Below are 16,940 nucleotides of genomic sequence, written 5' to 3'. Positions count from 1 at the left end.
AATCTCTGGGCATACTCTGCAGCTATGAGCAAGGTGAAAACGACTGCCCGGGGACAGAGCAGTGTGTGAGGTGTACGGTTACATGGAAAAAACATGCCATGCACACATGGGATGATCACAGCTAAATGAAAACTATAACCATCTTAAAAGAGGTAACACGGCCACATGTGTGAGTAGGTGAGACCGAACAGAGGTACCATGGAAGACAGACTTCCTCCCCACTACTCCCTAGAGGCAAGCACCTCCTTAGTCTGGCGATTAGTTTTCAATTATAAGAAAACAAGAGGACTTCTGTGGCGGTCCAGTGGTTAAGACCCTGTGCTTCCCAGCACAGGGGACTCAGGTTCAATCCCTGTTTGGGAAAATAAGATCCTGCATGCAGTATGTGCAGCCAAAAAAAAAGAAAAAAGATGAGAAACCAAAGCAAAATGACCAAAATGTTAACGCTGTTTATGGTGTATTGGAGTCGGGGGCGGGGGACAGCAAGGCAGAGAGAGATCTACCTTTTCATAAAACTGAAATTGTTTTTAATGAGTCAAGTTACTGCTCTCAAGTGAACAATAGGAATCCTTTTAAAAATCCTTTTAAAAAAAAGGAAAACCAGTTTGTGCAAATCAGTAAAAGAGAAAAAAAAGCACAGACACAATAGTAAAACGGGCAAAAGGCCTAGATTATACACAGAGAAGTTTAAAAGCATACACGGGCAGGAGGGAATCCATGAGTTAGCAAGAATCACTTTTTTGGCTTATCAAACAAGCAAACGTTTTCTTGGTTTAAGTAATAAATATCCAATGCTGGTAATGTTGTTCAAAGGCTTCTTTATACCAGGCGTGGGAAAGCCATTTCTTTGCAAATATGAACTGCTCAGTCTGTCTGATAAGGAGTGCTATGCTGAGAAAGGTTTCGGGCCATTCTTCAGGTTCAGGGCCAGCGTGACTGATTAGCTATACACATCCCTGCCCACCCCCCTCCTGCCCTGCCTGTAGCTGGCGGCTGTGAGTGCTGCCCCTCAGGAAACAAATTCTGCACCATCTTTTGAGAACCACAGAAATGCTTTTCCTGTCTCATCTGGTAATACCACTTTTTTGGAAATCTACCTTCAGAAAGCAACTATAAATGCAATGCTTTATGATCTGTTCATCCAACCTTTATATCACTGTCATTACAAATTAATGAGAAAAAGAGAACCCCAAATCTGTAATTATACGAAAACTGTTTACTCAGAAAAACTATTTCAAGTACAGTGAATACTCCAATGTGCTAAGGTGTGGTTGTATCGGACATATGACTGTGGTCTGTAATTCTGTGGTTTAGCAACTGTCACTAAGAGAACTTTAAGAACACCCCGAGTGCCTAACTATGTACCAGGCACTGTTGTACAGACGAGCTCCAGGCCTTTCAAGAGTTCCAAGGGGAGGCACTGTTACTGCATTTCCTGAGAAAGTGAGGTTAAGTGGCTTCTGAGGAGAGGGCCGGCTCTGGCTTCAGGTCCGCCTGGCTCCAAAGCCCACGCTCTCCCTGACCTGGCAAGGGGCTCCTCAGCCAGTGAACACAAGCATGGTCCTGGGTGTGTGCTCTGATGAGACCACCCGGGGCGGGGGGGGGGGAGTTTATTAGCCTGCTGTGCTTCTGAAATTTTTTTTTTAATATGCTTACTACTGTTTAATGAGGAAAGTAAACCTAACACAACTGGTAAAATGAGGGTGTGAACAAACTACTTCATCTGTGGCTCTTTCCAGGCCTGACATTAGGCCTCTTAATTCCCTAAGCGGGGTTAAGAGTGCAAATTCTTCACAGAGAATAGTGTAGTAGTGTAGTAGTAGTGTAGTAGTTCTTCACGGAGAGTTGAGTAGTTCAGTTGCTCCCAAGAGAAAAAAAAAACAAGTGTACACGTCTTTTTGACCTTGAGGAGAGAAGGCCAAGGGTGCTTCCAAAGCCTTCAAGATGCATATACCTTTTGGCCCAGAAAGTCTATTGCTAGGGAGTTCTCCCTGGGGCACACAACCACATGCAAAGACATCAGAGCAAGTTGCTGATGGAAATTCCAAGACTCAGGAGGTAACGGGGAAGCGGTGCACATGTACGAGATAAGTTTCAGGTGTACAACACAGGGAGTGAGCATTCTTATACATTCAGCAACAATCACCACAATGAGCCCAGTTACCATCTGCCACCACAAAGCTGTCACAATAGTACTGGCTATATTCCCTATTTGTACATTACATTCCTGTGACTCATTTTATAGCTGGAAGTTTGTACTTCTTAATCCCCTCACTTTTCCGGTCTATCCCCCCACCTTTCTGGTCTATCCCCCCATCCTCATATAATACAGTATGTTAATTATAACTAAATAAAAAAAAATAAAAGGTTCGCAATGGAATGAAAAAAGAGATAAAGAACAGTAACCCCAGTTTCCAAACCTTAAAGTCTAGTGAAATAAACTAGGCCACATCTATGCCACCAAGTGTCAGGCAGTCCTGAAAGGTGAAACTGGGGGATACATTTAGCAATGTGGGAAGATGTTCATGATACATTAGAAGAAAAATCGCCACCTTTAAAATAGTATGTATTTTATTTAAAAATCGATATAGACCTATACGCAGGAAAAAAATGTCTGAACAGCACATACCTCTTTTAGCAGCAAGCATTATCTAAGACAGGGAAGTACAAATATTAAAAAACAAAACAAAACAAACACCCAAAACCTCAAAGATGATAGTATTTTCTAATCGTCTTCAACGGATAGGTATTACTTGCATAATCAAAGAAAGCTTAAAACATGAGTGTTTCTACATTAAAAAAAAAAAAATAGCCTGAGTATAAGAGCAGTGCTCAAACTGTCTGATGTATCCGGAATTGGTTGGGAAAAGCCACGAAGAATAGCATTATCCTTGGGGGCCCACTAGAATAGGAGCAAGAAAAGCAGCAAGGTGAAAGATAACAGGCTGAGGTACCTGCCACCACAGGCCACTAGAGTTCATCTTGAAAAGTATGGAGGCAGTGGCTTGTGCATATTTCATAAATTCCAACTAGTCCAGGGATGACCGGCCGAGTTAACTATCCATGTTGTCACCGCTGCCATCTGTGGTACGAAAGCAGCATCGGAACAGAGTCAAGTCTGATGCCCCTGGCTTTCTAGAGTTAAGGTCTCTTAAGAAGCCTTGGCCCAGGGCCCTCGACAAATGGCCCACAGCAGACCCCCTCGAGGAGTCTCCATCACCTCTTAATCCAAATATCTAAAGACCAGGATGGAGTAACGGGGGGAGGCACATAAAGAAAAGTCTAGAAGAGGTGGTGAAGAAGGAACATGCAGCTGGATCATGAAGACTCCACGGATGGTGAAAACTCTGAAACCCTCCTGCCTGTGAATGGTGCAGTGGCTTGGAGAATGACTTCAAGAGCCTAGACCTTTGGCAGGGGCAAAAAACTTGACCGGGATGTGATATAAAGTACACAAAACCACCTAGGAGGTATTCCTGCCAAAGCAGCTGAAGACGAATCAAACTAAATTCTCCAGAGTTTAGCACTGACTTCCATTTACAGAAAATACAGGGAGAGAGGGACAAGTTAAGGATGCCACAGGAAGCAAACAGACACATTTACAAGCGGGGACATTCCACAGGACAACTGACCTAGTTTCTTCCAGGACTACTTGCTTAATCACACAAAGCTTAAAAAAAAAAAAAAAAAAAGAGAGAGAGAGAGAGAGCTAGAATGATGGTTGCCATGGCTGGAGGAAGGGGGAAATGGGGAGTTCTTGTTTCATGGATACAGAATTTGACTTTTTCAAGATGAGAAGTCCCGAGTATCCACTGCACAATAATGTGGCTCTACTTAACACTACTGACCACTTAAAAATGTCTGAGATGGTTAATTTTACGTCATGTGTTTATCAGAATTAAAAATAAATAAAAAAAACGAGTGCTTCTAAATTTAAACAGTTAAACCTTAACATAAGGAATATAAAAGCTGTTAGCTATACTAGGGATTGGGTGGAGAGAGGGGGGAAATACATTTCTACATTATTCTTGGGGTCACACAAGGCATTAAGAAAAAGTGAGAAGAGATTGCTTTAGATTAAGAGAAACTTGAAGTCAGACAACCAAATGCAATCAATAGAGCACATTTGGATCCAGGTTCAAACAAGCCAGCTATAAAAGGACATCTCGGCAATGACTAGGAAAATCTGATTACGGTCTGGGTAAGACACTTTGTTTGAGTTGATTTAAAATTTTCCTTTTTAGGTAGATATACTGAAGTTTAAAGAACAGAGATGACACAATTGAAAGAAAGTGTGTTAAGCAAATAATAATTGAGGTAGTATGGAGATTTAGCAAAAATGGTGAAGGAAGAAATGGGATGGCAGACTGATAAGGGTGTGAGTAAAGCTATGATCCTGGGGAAAGCAGCAGATTTCACAAGGCAGTGGTGAGGTAGAAGTTATCATGAAGAAATGACAGGGTTTTCCTGGAGTTGCACGGAGGTTACAGTTACAACCGTTCAGAAAAAGGATGGGGTCTTGTCGAAAAGGCACAGGAGCCAACTCGAAAGGACTCCCAGTGGCCAGAGCTGGAACAATTCTAAAATTAAGTAATGGTCACGTTGAATTACAGCCCATGCCACAAATCCATGCTATAAAAATAAATTACTGAATAAAAATCTAGGGGAGCAACTTTTCCTCACAGAATTCTAATTACTAAACGTAGAAGGGATGAGAAAAATGAAAAAATCACCAGTACGACAGAGTAAAAACGGCTGTAGGTAAAATCCACTTGCTAGATTCTAGAATTCAGTAGGTAAAAGTTGGAGGAGAAATTGGAAGCTCTCCTGCAAGTTTCTCCTGAGAGATATTTATTAATTACTAAGAGAAACAAATGAAGGTTAATTAACAACATCAACAAGCCACACTGAGGTTATCTTCCTTTGAGGCAGTGGTGGCAGGATCAGAAACAAATATACAGTGGGTGGGAGGGTGGTCCACGGGAGGAAACAGGGCCAGTCAGTGAGGGCTGTTCCACCAGGAACTTGGGAAACAAGGAAGAGGGGCTGTGTCGTGAGCGCTCGTGTGGATCAAGTGCTCATTTGGCTGGTGCAGGCCCTAATGACTCATGTTTGTTTTTAATTTCATGACTTTGGGGCCACACATCACAGATCACAAACGGCAGGATGAGAAAAAGCACGGCAGTGAATAATGACAGACACAACCCACCCTGCCAGGCAAGGAGTCAGATTCTGAGACACTAGGTCACCTGGTTCCCAGGTGTGTTTGCATCTGACCATCATTCAAGTCAGTTCTTTACATTAGAACAGTATGGCATGAAAGAGATTTTTAGTGCAATTCATGGCTCATACTTTTGAGTGAAGTATGCCCAGCACAGAAGTAGGACTTGAGGGGAAGCTGGCTGTGCTGATGATGCCAGAGCCCAACAACAGAAACAGTTTTCAAATACCCCTTCTTTTTTCAAAAATACAGAACACTCACATATAAAACTACAAAAAAATGCTACTTGATCAGCAGCAGATTTACGATCTACAAGACCAATTATAAGAAAGTGTTTAGCAAAAATATACTTCCCTGATCAGTGTCCCCAAAATTCATCTAATCCTAAATTGTAAGAGAAACGGCTATCTGAACTTCACTTTAACAATCTCCTTGACCCCCTAATTCCACAAGTGTCCCCATCTGATTTAACATGAAATAACACTGAAATTACTAAAAAGAAAGGTGGCTTCGCTCAGTACAGATGTTACTTTTCTTCAGAGAGAATGTCGCAGGAATAAAACAAACCTGGGTTGAGCATTAAGATTTAAAATAAGTATCTCGGGGACTCTCCAAAACCAAACAATCGAACCAAACCAAGCCGGGGTTCAGTTTTTGCCCCATCACTTACAACCCAGGTCAAATCAAATGACAACCTGGAGTTTCAAGTTTGCTCTATCTGTACATATGAAATAAATATCCTCAACACAGGTGCAGTGCAGCATTCCTGAAGAGATCAAGTAATACACATGGCAATGTTTTCAGAATTATGAACTACTATGTAAGTACACTACCAATTACTTCAGCTTTGTGGATTATCACCAGAGGTACACCTCACACACCTTTTTACGATGCCCTTTGCTGATGCATCCCATGTGGTAAAGATATTGTATGTCAACACTTCTGTAAAAATTCAGGCAACAGAGTTCCTGTCTGGAGCACACCTGCCAGTCACACATTTTTTGTCGGGATGTCAAAATCGAGGACCTCTATTCTATGGACACCACCAGAGAAGGACAAAATCTATCGGCTTCTTTCCCAGGTGACAGAAATACTCTGTAAGGTTTTCTGCTTCCGTGACTGACACACGTGCTGACTGTCCGTCTGCAAAAAGACTGTTCTATCCCCTTGCAACCGCTTGCTGTTTTCTGACTACACCATGACACGTTTTCAAGTTGTTAACAAGGTGGGAGGGCGGGTGCAAGACCTTCTTACATTCAGAGCACTCCAAGGGTCTCTCTCCAGGAGAAAGCCTAAGAGGTTGAGAATGTTCCGACTGGACGTGTTCCAACAGTAATGGCACTCCAGGGGCTTCTCTTGAGAATGGAGTTGGTAATGTTGAGCGAGGCAGGAGGGTCGGCTGAAACACTTCCCACACAGCTGGCACTGGTAAGGCCTCTCCTGAGCGTGAATCCTGTAGTGCTGGATGAGGTGTGAACTTTGACGGAACCTTCTGCCACAGTCGCAACACTGACGGGCTCTTTTTCCAACGTAGTCGTGCTGCCGCTTATATCGAATCAAATACATCTTGTCTCGGGGTAACTCACGTGGCAGGGCTCTTGCGGCTTCGTGGGCTTTGAGATGCTGGAGACGATGCACGGCCTGGATGAAAGCTTCGCCGCGCTGGAGACGCTCATGGCAGTCCTGCCTCTGAACGCTCACGCGGCCGTAGACATCTGCACGCTGGGTCAAGGACTTCCCGTCCCAGTGAGTCTTCTGATGCCTGCTGAGGTGCGGCATGAGGTAGAAGGCCTCCCCACACCGTTTACATACAAAGGGCTTCTTCCCCGTGTGGATTTGCTGCTGCTTCTCCCGGCCTCGTCGGGTACTGAAGTCTCTCTCACAAAAGTCACATCTGTGGCGTTTGTTCTCTCGGAGGAAAAACGAGTTGTGGGCCAGCCGGGACCTGGTGCAGACTCCAAGAGTAGTGTGCTCCTGGGGACCCTTTCCTAGCAGACTCTCCGATGGTTTCTTAAGTTCTGAGCTTTTCTCTAGTTGATCACCCTCGTGGCTTCCTTCTTGAGCAAGGGTCTTGGGGTCCCTCGTTTTTGTGGGACTCAAAACTTCTGCCAGCTTGACCTGGCGCAACTCCAGCGGATCATCAGCACAAGACTCTCTCGTGTGGGCACACGAGGAGTCACCTGCCTCCAAATCCTCTATTCCTGCCCCCGAGGATGATTTCTCTACAGGCAGGCTTTGCTCTGGAGTTAGATCTTTGGTTTCAGATTGGTCCTCCCAACCTAAAAGAAATGTAAAAGGTCCTCTATTATTTTTCACTCAGAGAAAAACATCATTATAGTAGAAACAGAAGAAAGAGACCAAACATTACAGACGCGTTAGTACAGAGGTTTGAGAGTTGTCTGGGAACCTAAGGAGAGAGTGGGAGAAGGATGCAGAAGACAGTAAGCAAGGATAGGTGAGGGTGAGGCAGAAAAGACCATCTAGCAGGACTGAACATTGACAAAGATGCCAGAGGCACCGACAAGAGAACGAGAAGGAAACCAGAGAAAGAGGGGGGGACGGGGGTTTGGCTGCAACTTCCAGACCATGCTTGGTACATCACTGCTGTTTGGAGGAACTAGTATAACTGTGGCCATAAAGGGATTCTATTGTCAGGTCAATCCGGGAGATACCGTACGATGCAAGTCAGCTTTCACTCTTGTAGGACTCTTCAGATCCCTTAACCAGCATCTCAGATCTCAAAGAGGGGAAATGTAAGAGGTAGCATTTCTCGAACTGATCTTGTTAGGCAACAGTTTTTGTGTTTTTTTGTAAAGAACCCCTATTATCATAATGCTGTAGGACTATTGGGGAAACACTGGAGTACCCCGGTCAACACCTTCTCACTCAGAATAAAGCAAGAGAATTCCAGCTCTTTTCTTGGCTCCCAATCTCTCGTTTTACCCATTCAATTCAACATTTATTAAACGCTGATTCTGAGCAAAGCGTTATCCACCTGCATGTTCATAAGTCTGTATAGAGACTCTAATCAGGCTATAAATGTACAAAAGGAGAGTTTGGGGAATTTCGTTTGGGAACAGAAAAAGATCAGGCAGGGGAAGGCATTAGGGCTCAGCAAGCACTGAAATGGGCGGCAAGCTTATTCTGAGCAGACACTGACTGTGAAAGTACACAGTCCTGGGGAGCGGCAGTGCAGGGTTCTACTAGGAGTATCTATGAGAGATGAAGCTGGATGTGACTTTTGGGCCAGACTGGGACGGATTTAAACGTTTTGCTAGAAGTCTGGATTTCCTTTTGGGAGTGGTAAGAACCTGATGTGTGCTTTATAAAGTCAACTCCCTGAGGGCTGGAAAGAGCAGTGGTATCACACCAAGGTTTTCGCTTGTCTCAGTGACAGAGGAAAGACCTCTGATTTCTAGCTGTCAGGGGAAAGGCACAAATGAATGCAGGGGCTTGAACATTAGAGGATAGGGAAACTGGCCTCCCTGGAGCTGAGCAGGAGAGGAAGAGATGAGCTTCAGAGAGGAGAGAAAAGAAGTACTGAGTGAGCATGATGTGGCGAGGCCACACGAGCCCCTAAGGTGAAAGCACTTACCGGCCTTCTCCCTAAGCTGAGTGGGCTCTGAGGACCAGCTCCCAGCCCCTGCTCACTGAGCAGGGTTGTCTCCCCCAAGATTCCGGTCTCACTGCTCACCTTGACATGTCACTGCACTCCCGTCTTCCTCCCTAGCATGTGACTCCTCCTCTTCCAGCTGTGAGATAATGTCAGGTTTAGGGAACTGGTACCCTGTTGAAGAAGGAGACTGATAACTTGGGGGTTCTGTCCTGTACCCTCAGGAACTCCCAGCCTGCTTTCTAAAGGCTCTGAGATAACAGGCAAGTGCAAATTTACACACAAGAAAAATCAAGCCTGTTTCCAAAGATTCTGCCACTAGGGACATATGCCAATGTCTGGAAACAATTTTGGTCATCACAGCTTACCGAGGGAGACCAGGTTCCTGTAATTTTCCAGCATCACCTCCCGGTAGAGCTTCCTCTGAGAAGCACTGAGGTAGGGTAATTCCTCTGGACTGAAGTCCACAGCCACATCCTCGAAAGTCATCAATTCCTGAAATACCAGATATACTCCTAAATGATTGAAATCTGGAATTATCCCAAAGAGGGGGAAAGGTGCCTGATAAGAGGGGACTGACCATGAAGCACACATTCAGACAAGCAGAAAGACTCTAACGCAAAGGTTTCAGGGACCTACAAGGGTTTCTTTCCTTTAAGTCTTTCTCATTAAAACATTTTCTTCTCTGCAATCACCCTCTTGTTTCTTTCAGTCTTCTAACTTTAGAGAGGCTTTCAATGGCTAAGTCAAAGATCTCTCTTGGGAAACGTCACACTGCACTTGAAAATATGTGGGTTATTTTCCAATATCTTTTGGTATTAACTTCTAACATAATTCCACAGTCATAAGAGAACAGACTGTATATGATTTCAATGCCTTCAGGCCATGAAATTTTTGCACTTTATGTCCCTGGATACGTTCCAGGGTCTCCTAGTTTATAGTCTGTGGGAGCTTGAACAGAATTTGGATTCTCTTGTTGTGTGAAAACTATGTAAATCTGAAGTATGCTGAATTGGTTCATACTGCTTTTCAGATCTACTACAGACTTCTACTTTTATTCATTCCATTAATTTTTTGAGTTTGATATTGAAAGTCCAACTAAAAATTGTAATTTATCTACTTAAAAATAATGGTAATTTATAGTAGAACTTCCCCCATAGCTCCCTCATAGCTCAGTTGGTAAAGAATCTCCCTGCAATGCAGGGGACTCGGGTTTGATTCCTGGGTCGGGAAGACCCCTGGAGAAGGAAATGGCAACCCACTCCAGTATTCTTGCCTGGAGAATCCCATGGACAGAGGAGCCTGGCAGGCTACAGTCCATGCAGTCACAAGAAGTCGACATGACTTAGCGACTAAACCACCAACCACCACACAGTGGAACTATATGTAACTTTGTTCTGAACTCTCCAAGCCTCCTGTAAATGTGTTATCATAGTTTCATAATTTAAAACATAAAAAAGAAAGAGAAAAAAATAAGTATATCTTTCTTTTGTCCTGAAGTCTGAGAGAAGTGGGAATATTTCTAAGACAGCTCCTGCTGCGAACTTCTAGAGATCTGTGTTGGAGGAGAAAGATCCTTTTAAGTTCCTTAATAAAGAGAGAAAAAAATGCAAATAAAAGCTGAGCAGTATACCCCAATCCCAGGAAAAAGAGACAGCTGGGTTTACGTTCTGGTTCTCTCTTACAAGCTCTGTGAGTGTGGATAGGTTAAGCCTCAGTGACTCATCCACAAAACACAAACAGCTCATAAATATGCAGAGATGGCCAATCTTATTATAATAAGAAAATGCATTTCAAAATGACAAAGTATGACTTTATACCGATTCAACTGACAAAAATTAAGACGTTTGACAATACCAAATAGTGTCGAGAAGGGGAACTCTTGGTGGTGGTGGTGTAGTTGCTCAGTCGTGCCTGACTCAACATTTTGAGACCCATCCACTGTAGCCAAGCTCTTTTCTCCACGGGATTTCCAAGGCAAGAATACTAGACAGCGGGTTCCCATTTCTTTTCCAGGGGATCTTTCTGACCAAGGATTGAACCTCCATCTCCTGCGTTGCAGGCAGATTCTTTACTGACTGAGCCACCTAGGAAACCTTAGAATGTGGACTTTTGAGACCTCTTAAAAGATGCTAAAAGTGAAGTTGCTCAGTTGTGTGTGACTCTTTGCGATCCGATCGACTGCAGCCTACCAGGCTCCTCCATCCATGGAATTTGCCAGACAAGAGTACTGGAGTGGGTCACCATTTCCTTCTCCAGGGGATCTTCTCGATCCAAGGATTGAACCCCGGTCTCCCGCGTTGCAGGCAGATGCTTCGTCATCTGAGCCACCAGGGAAATGTAAATTGGTAAACCACTTTGGGGTCCAGAAATATACCTATTCCTAGGTATATCTGCTCATGTGTACTGTCTTACAACCTCCAAAATCTAGGAAAGACCCAAACACTCATTTATGGTAGAAGAGATAAATGTATGATGATATTGGGGCTCCCCTGGTGGCTCAGAGGGTAAAGAATCTGCCTGCAATGCAGGAGACCCGGGTTCAATCCCTGAGTCAACAAGATCCCATGGAAGAAGGAATGGCAACCCACTCTAGTATTCTCGCCTAGAGAATTCCATGGACATAGGAGACTGGCGGGCTACAGTCCCTGCGGTTGCAACGAGTCAGACACAACTGAGCGACTCAGTTCCGTTCAGTTCAGTTCAGATCACTCACTCAGTCGTGTCCGACTCTTTACGACCCCATGAACTGCAGCACGCCAGGCCTCCCTGTCCATCACCAGCTCCCGGAGTTTACCCAAACTCATGTCCATGGAGAAGGTGATGCCATCCAACCATCTCATCCTCTGTCGTCCCCTTCTCCTCCTGCCCTCAATCTTTCCCAGAAACAGGGTCTTTTCCAGTGTGTCAGCTCTTTGCATCAGGTGGCCAAAGGACTGGGGTTTCAGCCTCAACACCAGTCCTCCCAGTGAACACCCAGGACTGATCTCCTTTAGGATGGACTGGATGGATCTCCCTGCCGTCCAAGGGACTCTCAAGAGTCTTCTCCAACACCACAGTTCAAAAACACCCATTCTTCGGCACTTGGCTTTCTTTACAGTCAACTCTCACATCCACACATGACTACTGGAAAAACCATAGCCTTGACTAGATGGACCTCTGCTGACAAAGGAACATCTCTGCTTTTCAATACGCTGTCTAGGTTGGTCACAACCTTCCTTCCAAGGAGTAAGTGTCTTTTAATTTCATGGCTGCAATCACCACCTGCAGTGATTGGGGAGCCCCCCAAAATGAAGTCAGCCACTGTTTCCACTCTTTCCCCATCTATTTGCCATGACGTGATGGCCCCAGACGCCATGGTCACTGGGCGACTAACACACAGTAGTTAAAAAAAAAAGAAAGAAAGAAAGAAAGACGAAAAGTCTTATTACTACATCTTTTTCACTCAGGGATCTAGAAGACAACCACCACCTTCCCTCAGGAAACCTGAAGTCCTTCCTTGTTTGTGGTCTCTTTCCAAGAGTACCTTTCCCTATTCTATAATTTCTTTCTCATACCGTAGCAAGCCCTTTCCCTTCTCTTGACTTTCAGCTCCATCAAAGGCTGTGTCTTTGACCAAGTTTAAAAATTCTGTGGGACCACATGCCCTATGTCCACTGGAGGTGGTGTTAACAGCCACGATTAATAAGATGACAAGACTCTGGAGCCAGCCATGGAAGTCTGAATCCTGACTGCCAATTACTATTAATAATTGTGGACCACAGGCAAGTTGGGCTTCCCTGGTGGCTCAGACGTAATCCCTTGGAGAAAGAAATGACAACCCACTCCGGTCTTTTTGCATGGAGAATTCCACTGGCAAGGAGCCTGGCAGGCTACAGTCCATGGGGTCAAAACGTCAGACAAGACTGAATGACTAACACGTTCACGGGTAAGTTATTCAGCCTCCCCGTGCCTCTCTCTTCTCATCTCTGGAAGGAGGGTAATACCTATCTCAAGAACTACTAAGAGAGGTAAAGCACTATTATAACATATTTAGAATGTAGTACATTTTAACTGTCCAACATGTTTACTATTAGCATCTTCAAAATCCTTTTAATGAATGCAGGTGCACAAAACTGGACTGATCATAATCCTTGATATATCACCATTCAGCCATGCATGACCCTCATGTTTATTTCAAATTTACTTCTTTATATTTTTCAAAGTAATCAACCCATCCCACTGGTCCACATCCCCATCTTGTTCCCTTGCCTTTCTCTCCTTGTCTCTCTATATATACGTATATATAAATGTATAAATATATATACACACACACACACACACACACACACACACACACAAAGCTTTGATTTAGTATCAATTTCATTCAAAGGCCTATCAGGAGTGAATAGCTTTCTTTTATCATCAGTGAGATGGCCTTAGTTACAATCGAGTAACTGTGAGTTTCTAAGAGACCAGTCAAATTTTGACAATTTAAATTTCAGGCCTCCTATCTCTCACACTGCATGCCCTCTTTTTTTTTTTTTTTTTTTTTTTGACTGTGTATTGTTTTGTGTTGACACTAAGGTTTAGGCTCAAAATGAAACGTGGAGGGGTGGGGAACAAAGCAGAGCGAAGGCATACTCTCCGAAAATAGGATGAAAAGCAAAAGCCAAATCTCAAGTTTCTTTCATGTCACATAGGATTAGGCAGATTAGACTGGCGAGTATAAAATTCATTCATTCATTCACTGAACAAGTTTTCACTTACCTCCCTCTTACATGCCAGGCATACAGCAAATATTCAAAAAGTCCCTTCTCTCACCTTCCTCCTCACATGCTTGGATCAAGTCTGCCACCAGGTCACCTGCTTCCTTGCTGCTCTTGGGCTGCTTTGACCTCGCTGATGTCTGAACCTCCCCTGGCAACGTGTTCAGAAACTACTCCAGCACCAGCTGCTCCATCATCTGCTCCGTGGTGCGGCTCTTTGGCTGCAGCCATCGCCAGCAGAGCTCCTGGATTTGGCTCACAGCTTGGTGAGGTCCTGTAACCGACAGGGACTGAAGATAGCTAAAGTTTTGATGAGAAACTCTTGGAGCCTCTGGGTTTCTTATGGGGGTGGTTTCTGGAGTTTTTTCTTGATCACGTGGATGAAGGAGCTGGGGATTCCTCGAGATATCCAAAACCTCTTTCACGTGGAGCATTTTTACAGCTTGACCCTTCAAAGGAGGGGGATACTCTAAAAGGCAGGCTGCTTCAAAGCACACTGTTGGGGAAGATGGTGGGCTGAGTTTTATCAGATGAAGAAGAGAGTCAGAAACCTTAGGATCTGCAGAAATTACACAGAGAGACTCACAAATGGCTTGCACAGTTTAACTGGACAGTAGAGGTTATGTGAGTCAAAGGAAGTTAGCTCATTTCACACAAATGCCTAAGTGAATATTCACACAGATTTGCACATTTACAGACTGGTTGTTGCCTCAGTCACCATGTCAGGTCTAGAACATCCACAGACACGGGCTACCAAAATCTCAGAAATGGCACTGAAGGGAAGAGACTTGAACCCCAAACCATAACGAACTGAACGAATTCATGAACCACCTAAGAAGATCCTTTTAAACATGAGTTAATACAAAACGAGGAAAGATCGTTACAATACATTCATCCTACAAAGGACTGCACCCCTATGCAAAACATATAAAGAAATCAAACAAGTCTGTAACAAAAAGGCAGAGATCACTTAAATATGCAAATTTATTTTCTTATTTCTTTATTTAAACATTTTAACTCTTTCGCTAGAAGTTAGACTGGGATAACATATGAGAAGACTGTAATTTTTTCTTAATACCTTTCTGCCTACCATCAATTTAAAATTTGCTATTACTTCCTTTTTTTGGATGTACGATACCCCCACTGAATTTCCATCTCTACAGGCTGCAGCGTAAGATTCTGAGAAAGGAGCAGCAGAAATGACTGTGAAATCCTGGCAGCCTGCTTCTCTAGGCTAGCCAGGTCCCAAGCTAGAGCAGAGAGTCACAATCCCTTCTCCTCCCCCAGAGAGGGAAAAGAAGGCATAAAAGCAGCTAATGTTAAATACTTGAAAAGAAAAAACAGCCAAAGAATCCCTAAAAAACATGAGTGGTGGTGGGTTCCTTGATTTCAGAGTAGGGAAGAAAGTTCAGAGAAATGGGGATGAGTGCTGGGAGAAGGGAGTGGAGGCCAAGAGATTGCAGGTGAGCAGATGCTGTGTGAGGAGGAAGCAGGGACTGAAGGGAGCCACCAAAAGAGAAGTGCTGAGGGATGGGGAAAGGAGTAAAGCAAGGCCAGGCAGAATGCAGAGCTGGACCAGAGGAGGAGGAGGGGGGCAAGGTAAAGAGGAAGAACCAGTCTGGGCTAGGAGAGGGGTCCAGGGAGTAGGCACCCAGAGAGGAGGGGTGGGACTGAGGCAAAGGAGGAGCAGAAAGGAGAGGCAGAACTAAGGAGAGGAAGGGGGCCAGGACTGAGCGAAAGGATATAGAGAGGAGAGGTGTGATGGAGGGAGGAGGTCTGAGGCAAGAGGGGCAGGAAGGAGGGACCAGGGCCAAGGCAGAAGTGGGGGACGGCAGGAAGGCTGCGGGAAGGAAAGGGCTGGGAGAGGAGAGGTGGGCCACTGCCAGGGGGAAAACACGGAGGCAGGTGGGACAGGAGGTACAGGGGGAGCTGAAGGAAGGAGCTCCTCTGCCATAAAGGGAGTGGAGCTCGGAGAGAGGCAGGAGCAGGACAGAGGGGAGGGATAATGGCAGGGCCAAGACTGAGGGCACTGTCTTGAGGGGAGAGGAGGGGTCCTAAGGAAAAAGGGGCGTTTGAATGTGGGGGAGGCTGGGGGGAGGGGGCAGGGGGTCTGGAGAGGAACGGGGGTCTTCAAAGGCGAAGAAGGGTGGTTCTGGTGGGGGACAGCGAGAGTGGGGTCCTAGAAGAAGAGGGCTGAGGGGCATCCTCGAAGGGGAGGGTGGAGGTCCTCATGGAGGAAGGAGGGTGTTCTGAGGGGAAGGCAGGGGGTCTTTGAGGGGGTGAACTGGGGGGATCCTCCAAACGGAGGGGGGGACGGGAAGGGAAGGGAAGGGAGGGGGTCCTCGAGGGGGAAGGAGGGTTTTCTAGGGCGGGAGTCCTTGAGGAGGCCAACAGGTGCGTCTGAAGGGGAAGGCCCGTGGGGTCCTCGAAGGGGAGGGCAGGGATCCGAGAGGAGGACGGGGAGGGTCCTCAGGGACCAAGGAACGCGCGTTCTTGGGGGTGAGAGCGGAGAGGCCCTAAAAAGGGAGGGTCTGTGGGGGTCCTGGGGCGGGGAGGAAGAGGTGCTCGACGCGGGAGGAGGAGGGCGGGCGGAAGGCCTTCCGGCCGGGGAAGCATTGGCAGGAAGCCGGGGCGTGAACAACAGGGAGGCCGCCGCGTCCCCCTCAGAGCTGACTTCGCCCGCGCGGCCTCCCGCACCCCTTCCCCTCAGGGCCGCTACTTCGCGCCTCCCTTCCCGTCGACTTCCCCGCGAAGAGGAGCGTCTGCCCCGGCGTCCCTGAGGGGACGCCCGCGCCTCCCTGCCCGCGAGCCGGGCCCTCACCCCCAGGGCCCCTCCCTCGCGTCCGGGCCCTGGCCGCCGCGCTCACCTCGCAGACGGACACCCTCGCCTGACCGAACCTCTGCACCTCGGACTTGCAGCGCAAACCCGCCAGGCAGGCGCTACCAGCGGTCTGCGCATGCGCCCTGTGGGACGGCCGGTGCAGAAAACGCAGGCCGCTTCTGGCCGGCTCCGCTGGGCGGGCCCGCGAGGACCACGGGGCCTAAGAGAGGGCTGGGAGGGGCCGGAGGACTACTTCCTTTAGATGCTTTACGAGTGTTGGCAGTAGTTAGCACGTGGTTTAAAACGGTTTCAAAATAAACAGTATGCAGTGAAAAGCCTTCTCACTTTGTGTGTGCCACCGACCGAATTCTCATGCTATAAAACCGCGGAACACTCAGGTGACCGGTGTAATTAGTTGAATATGTATGAGTAATTATATTGAATAATTATGAAAGCGTGAACATGTTTTCAGTGTCCTTCCACAGTGTCTTTATGTACATGTAAATAGAGATATGTGCGTATATACGTATGTGCGTT

At 46.0% G+C, this 16,940-nt stretch overlaps 1 protein-coding gene across 2 annotated transcripts; it reads right to left on the bottom strand.

The window, feature by feature from the left end:
- Positions 1–2,553: 2,553 nt before the first annotated feature.
- Positions 2,554–16,625, bottom strand: LOC145537525 (zinc finger imprinted 2-like). Of its 2 annotated transcripts, none has more exons than XM_081568221.1 (5): positions 16,450–16,625; positions 13,638–13,856; positions 9,203–9,329; positions 8,916–9,008; positions 2,554–7,500 (listed from the first exon to the last, which is right to left on the bottom strand). In XM_081568221.1, the coding sequence occupies exons 3-5, from the start codon at positions 9,321–9,323 to the stop codon at positions 6,431–6,433; spliced, it is 1,284 nt and encodes a 427-aa protein (XP_081424347.1). In that variant the 5' UTR covers positions 9,324–9,329; positions 13,638–13,856; positions 16,450–16,625; the 3' UTR covers positions 2,554–6,430. The 2 variants fall into 2 exon arrangements, with proteins under 2 accessions (XP_081424347.1, XP_081424348.1); XM_081568222.1 differs by having other exon boundaries at positions 13,638–14,078; positions 16,450–16,540.
- Positions 16,626–16,940: the final 315 nt, after the last annotated feature.

Source organism: Giraffa tippelskirchi, chromosome Y (genome assembly GCF_054371585.1).
Source record: "Giraffa tippelskirchi isolate mGirTip1 chromosome Y, T2T-mGirTip1v1.2.pri, whole genome shotgun sequence".
NCBI classification, from domain to species: domain Eukaryota; kingdom Metazoa; phylum Chordata; class Mammalia; order Artiodactyla; family Giraffidae; genus Giraffa; species Giraffa tippelskirchi.
Note: the sequence above shows the minus strand (reverse complement) of the source record. Positions and strands in the feature narration are given on the sequence as shown.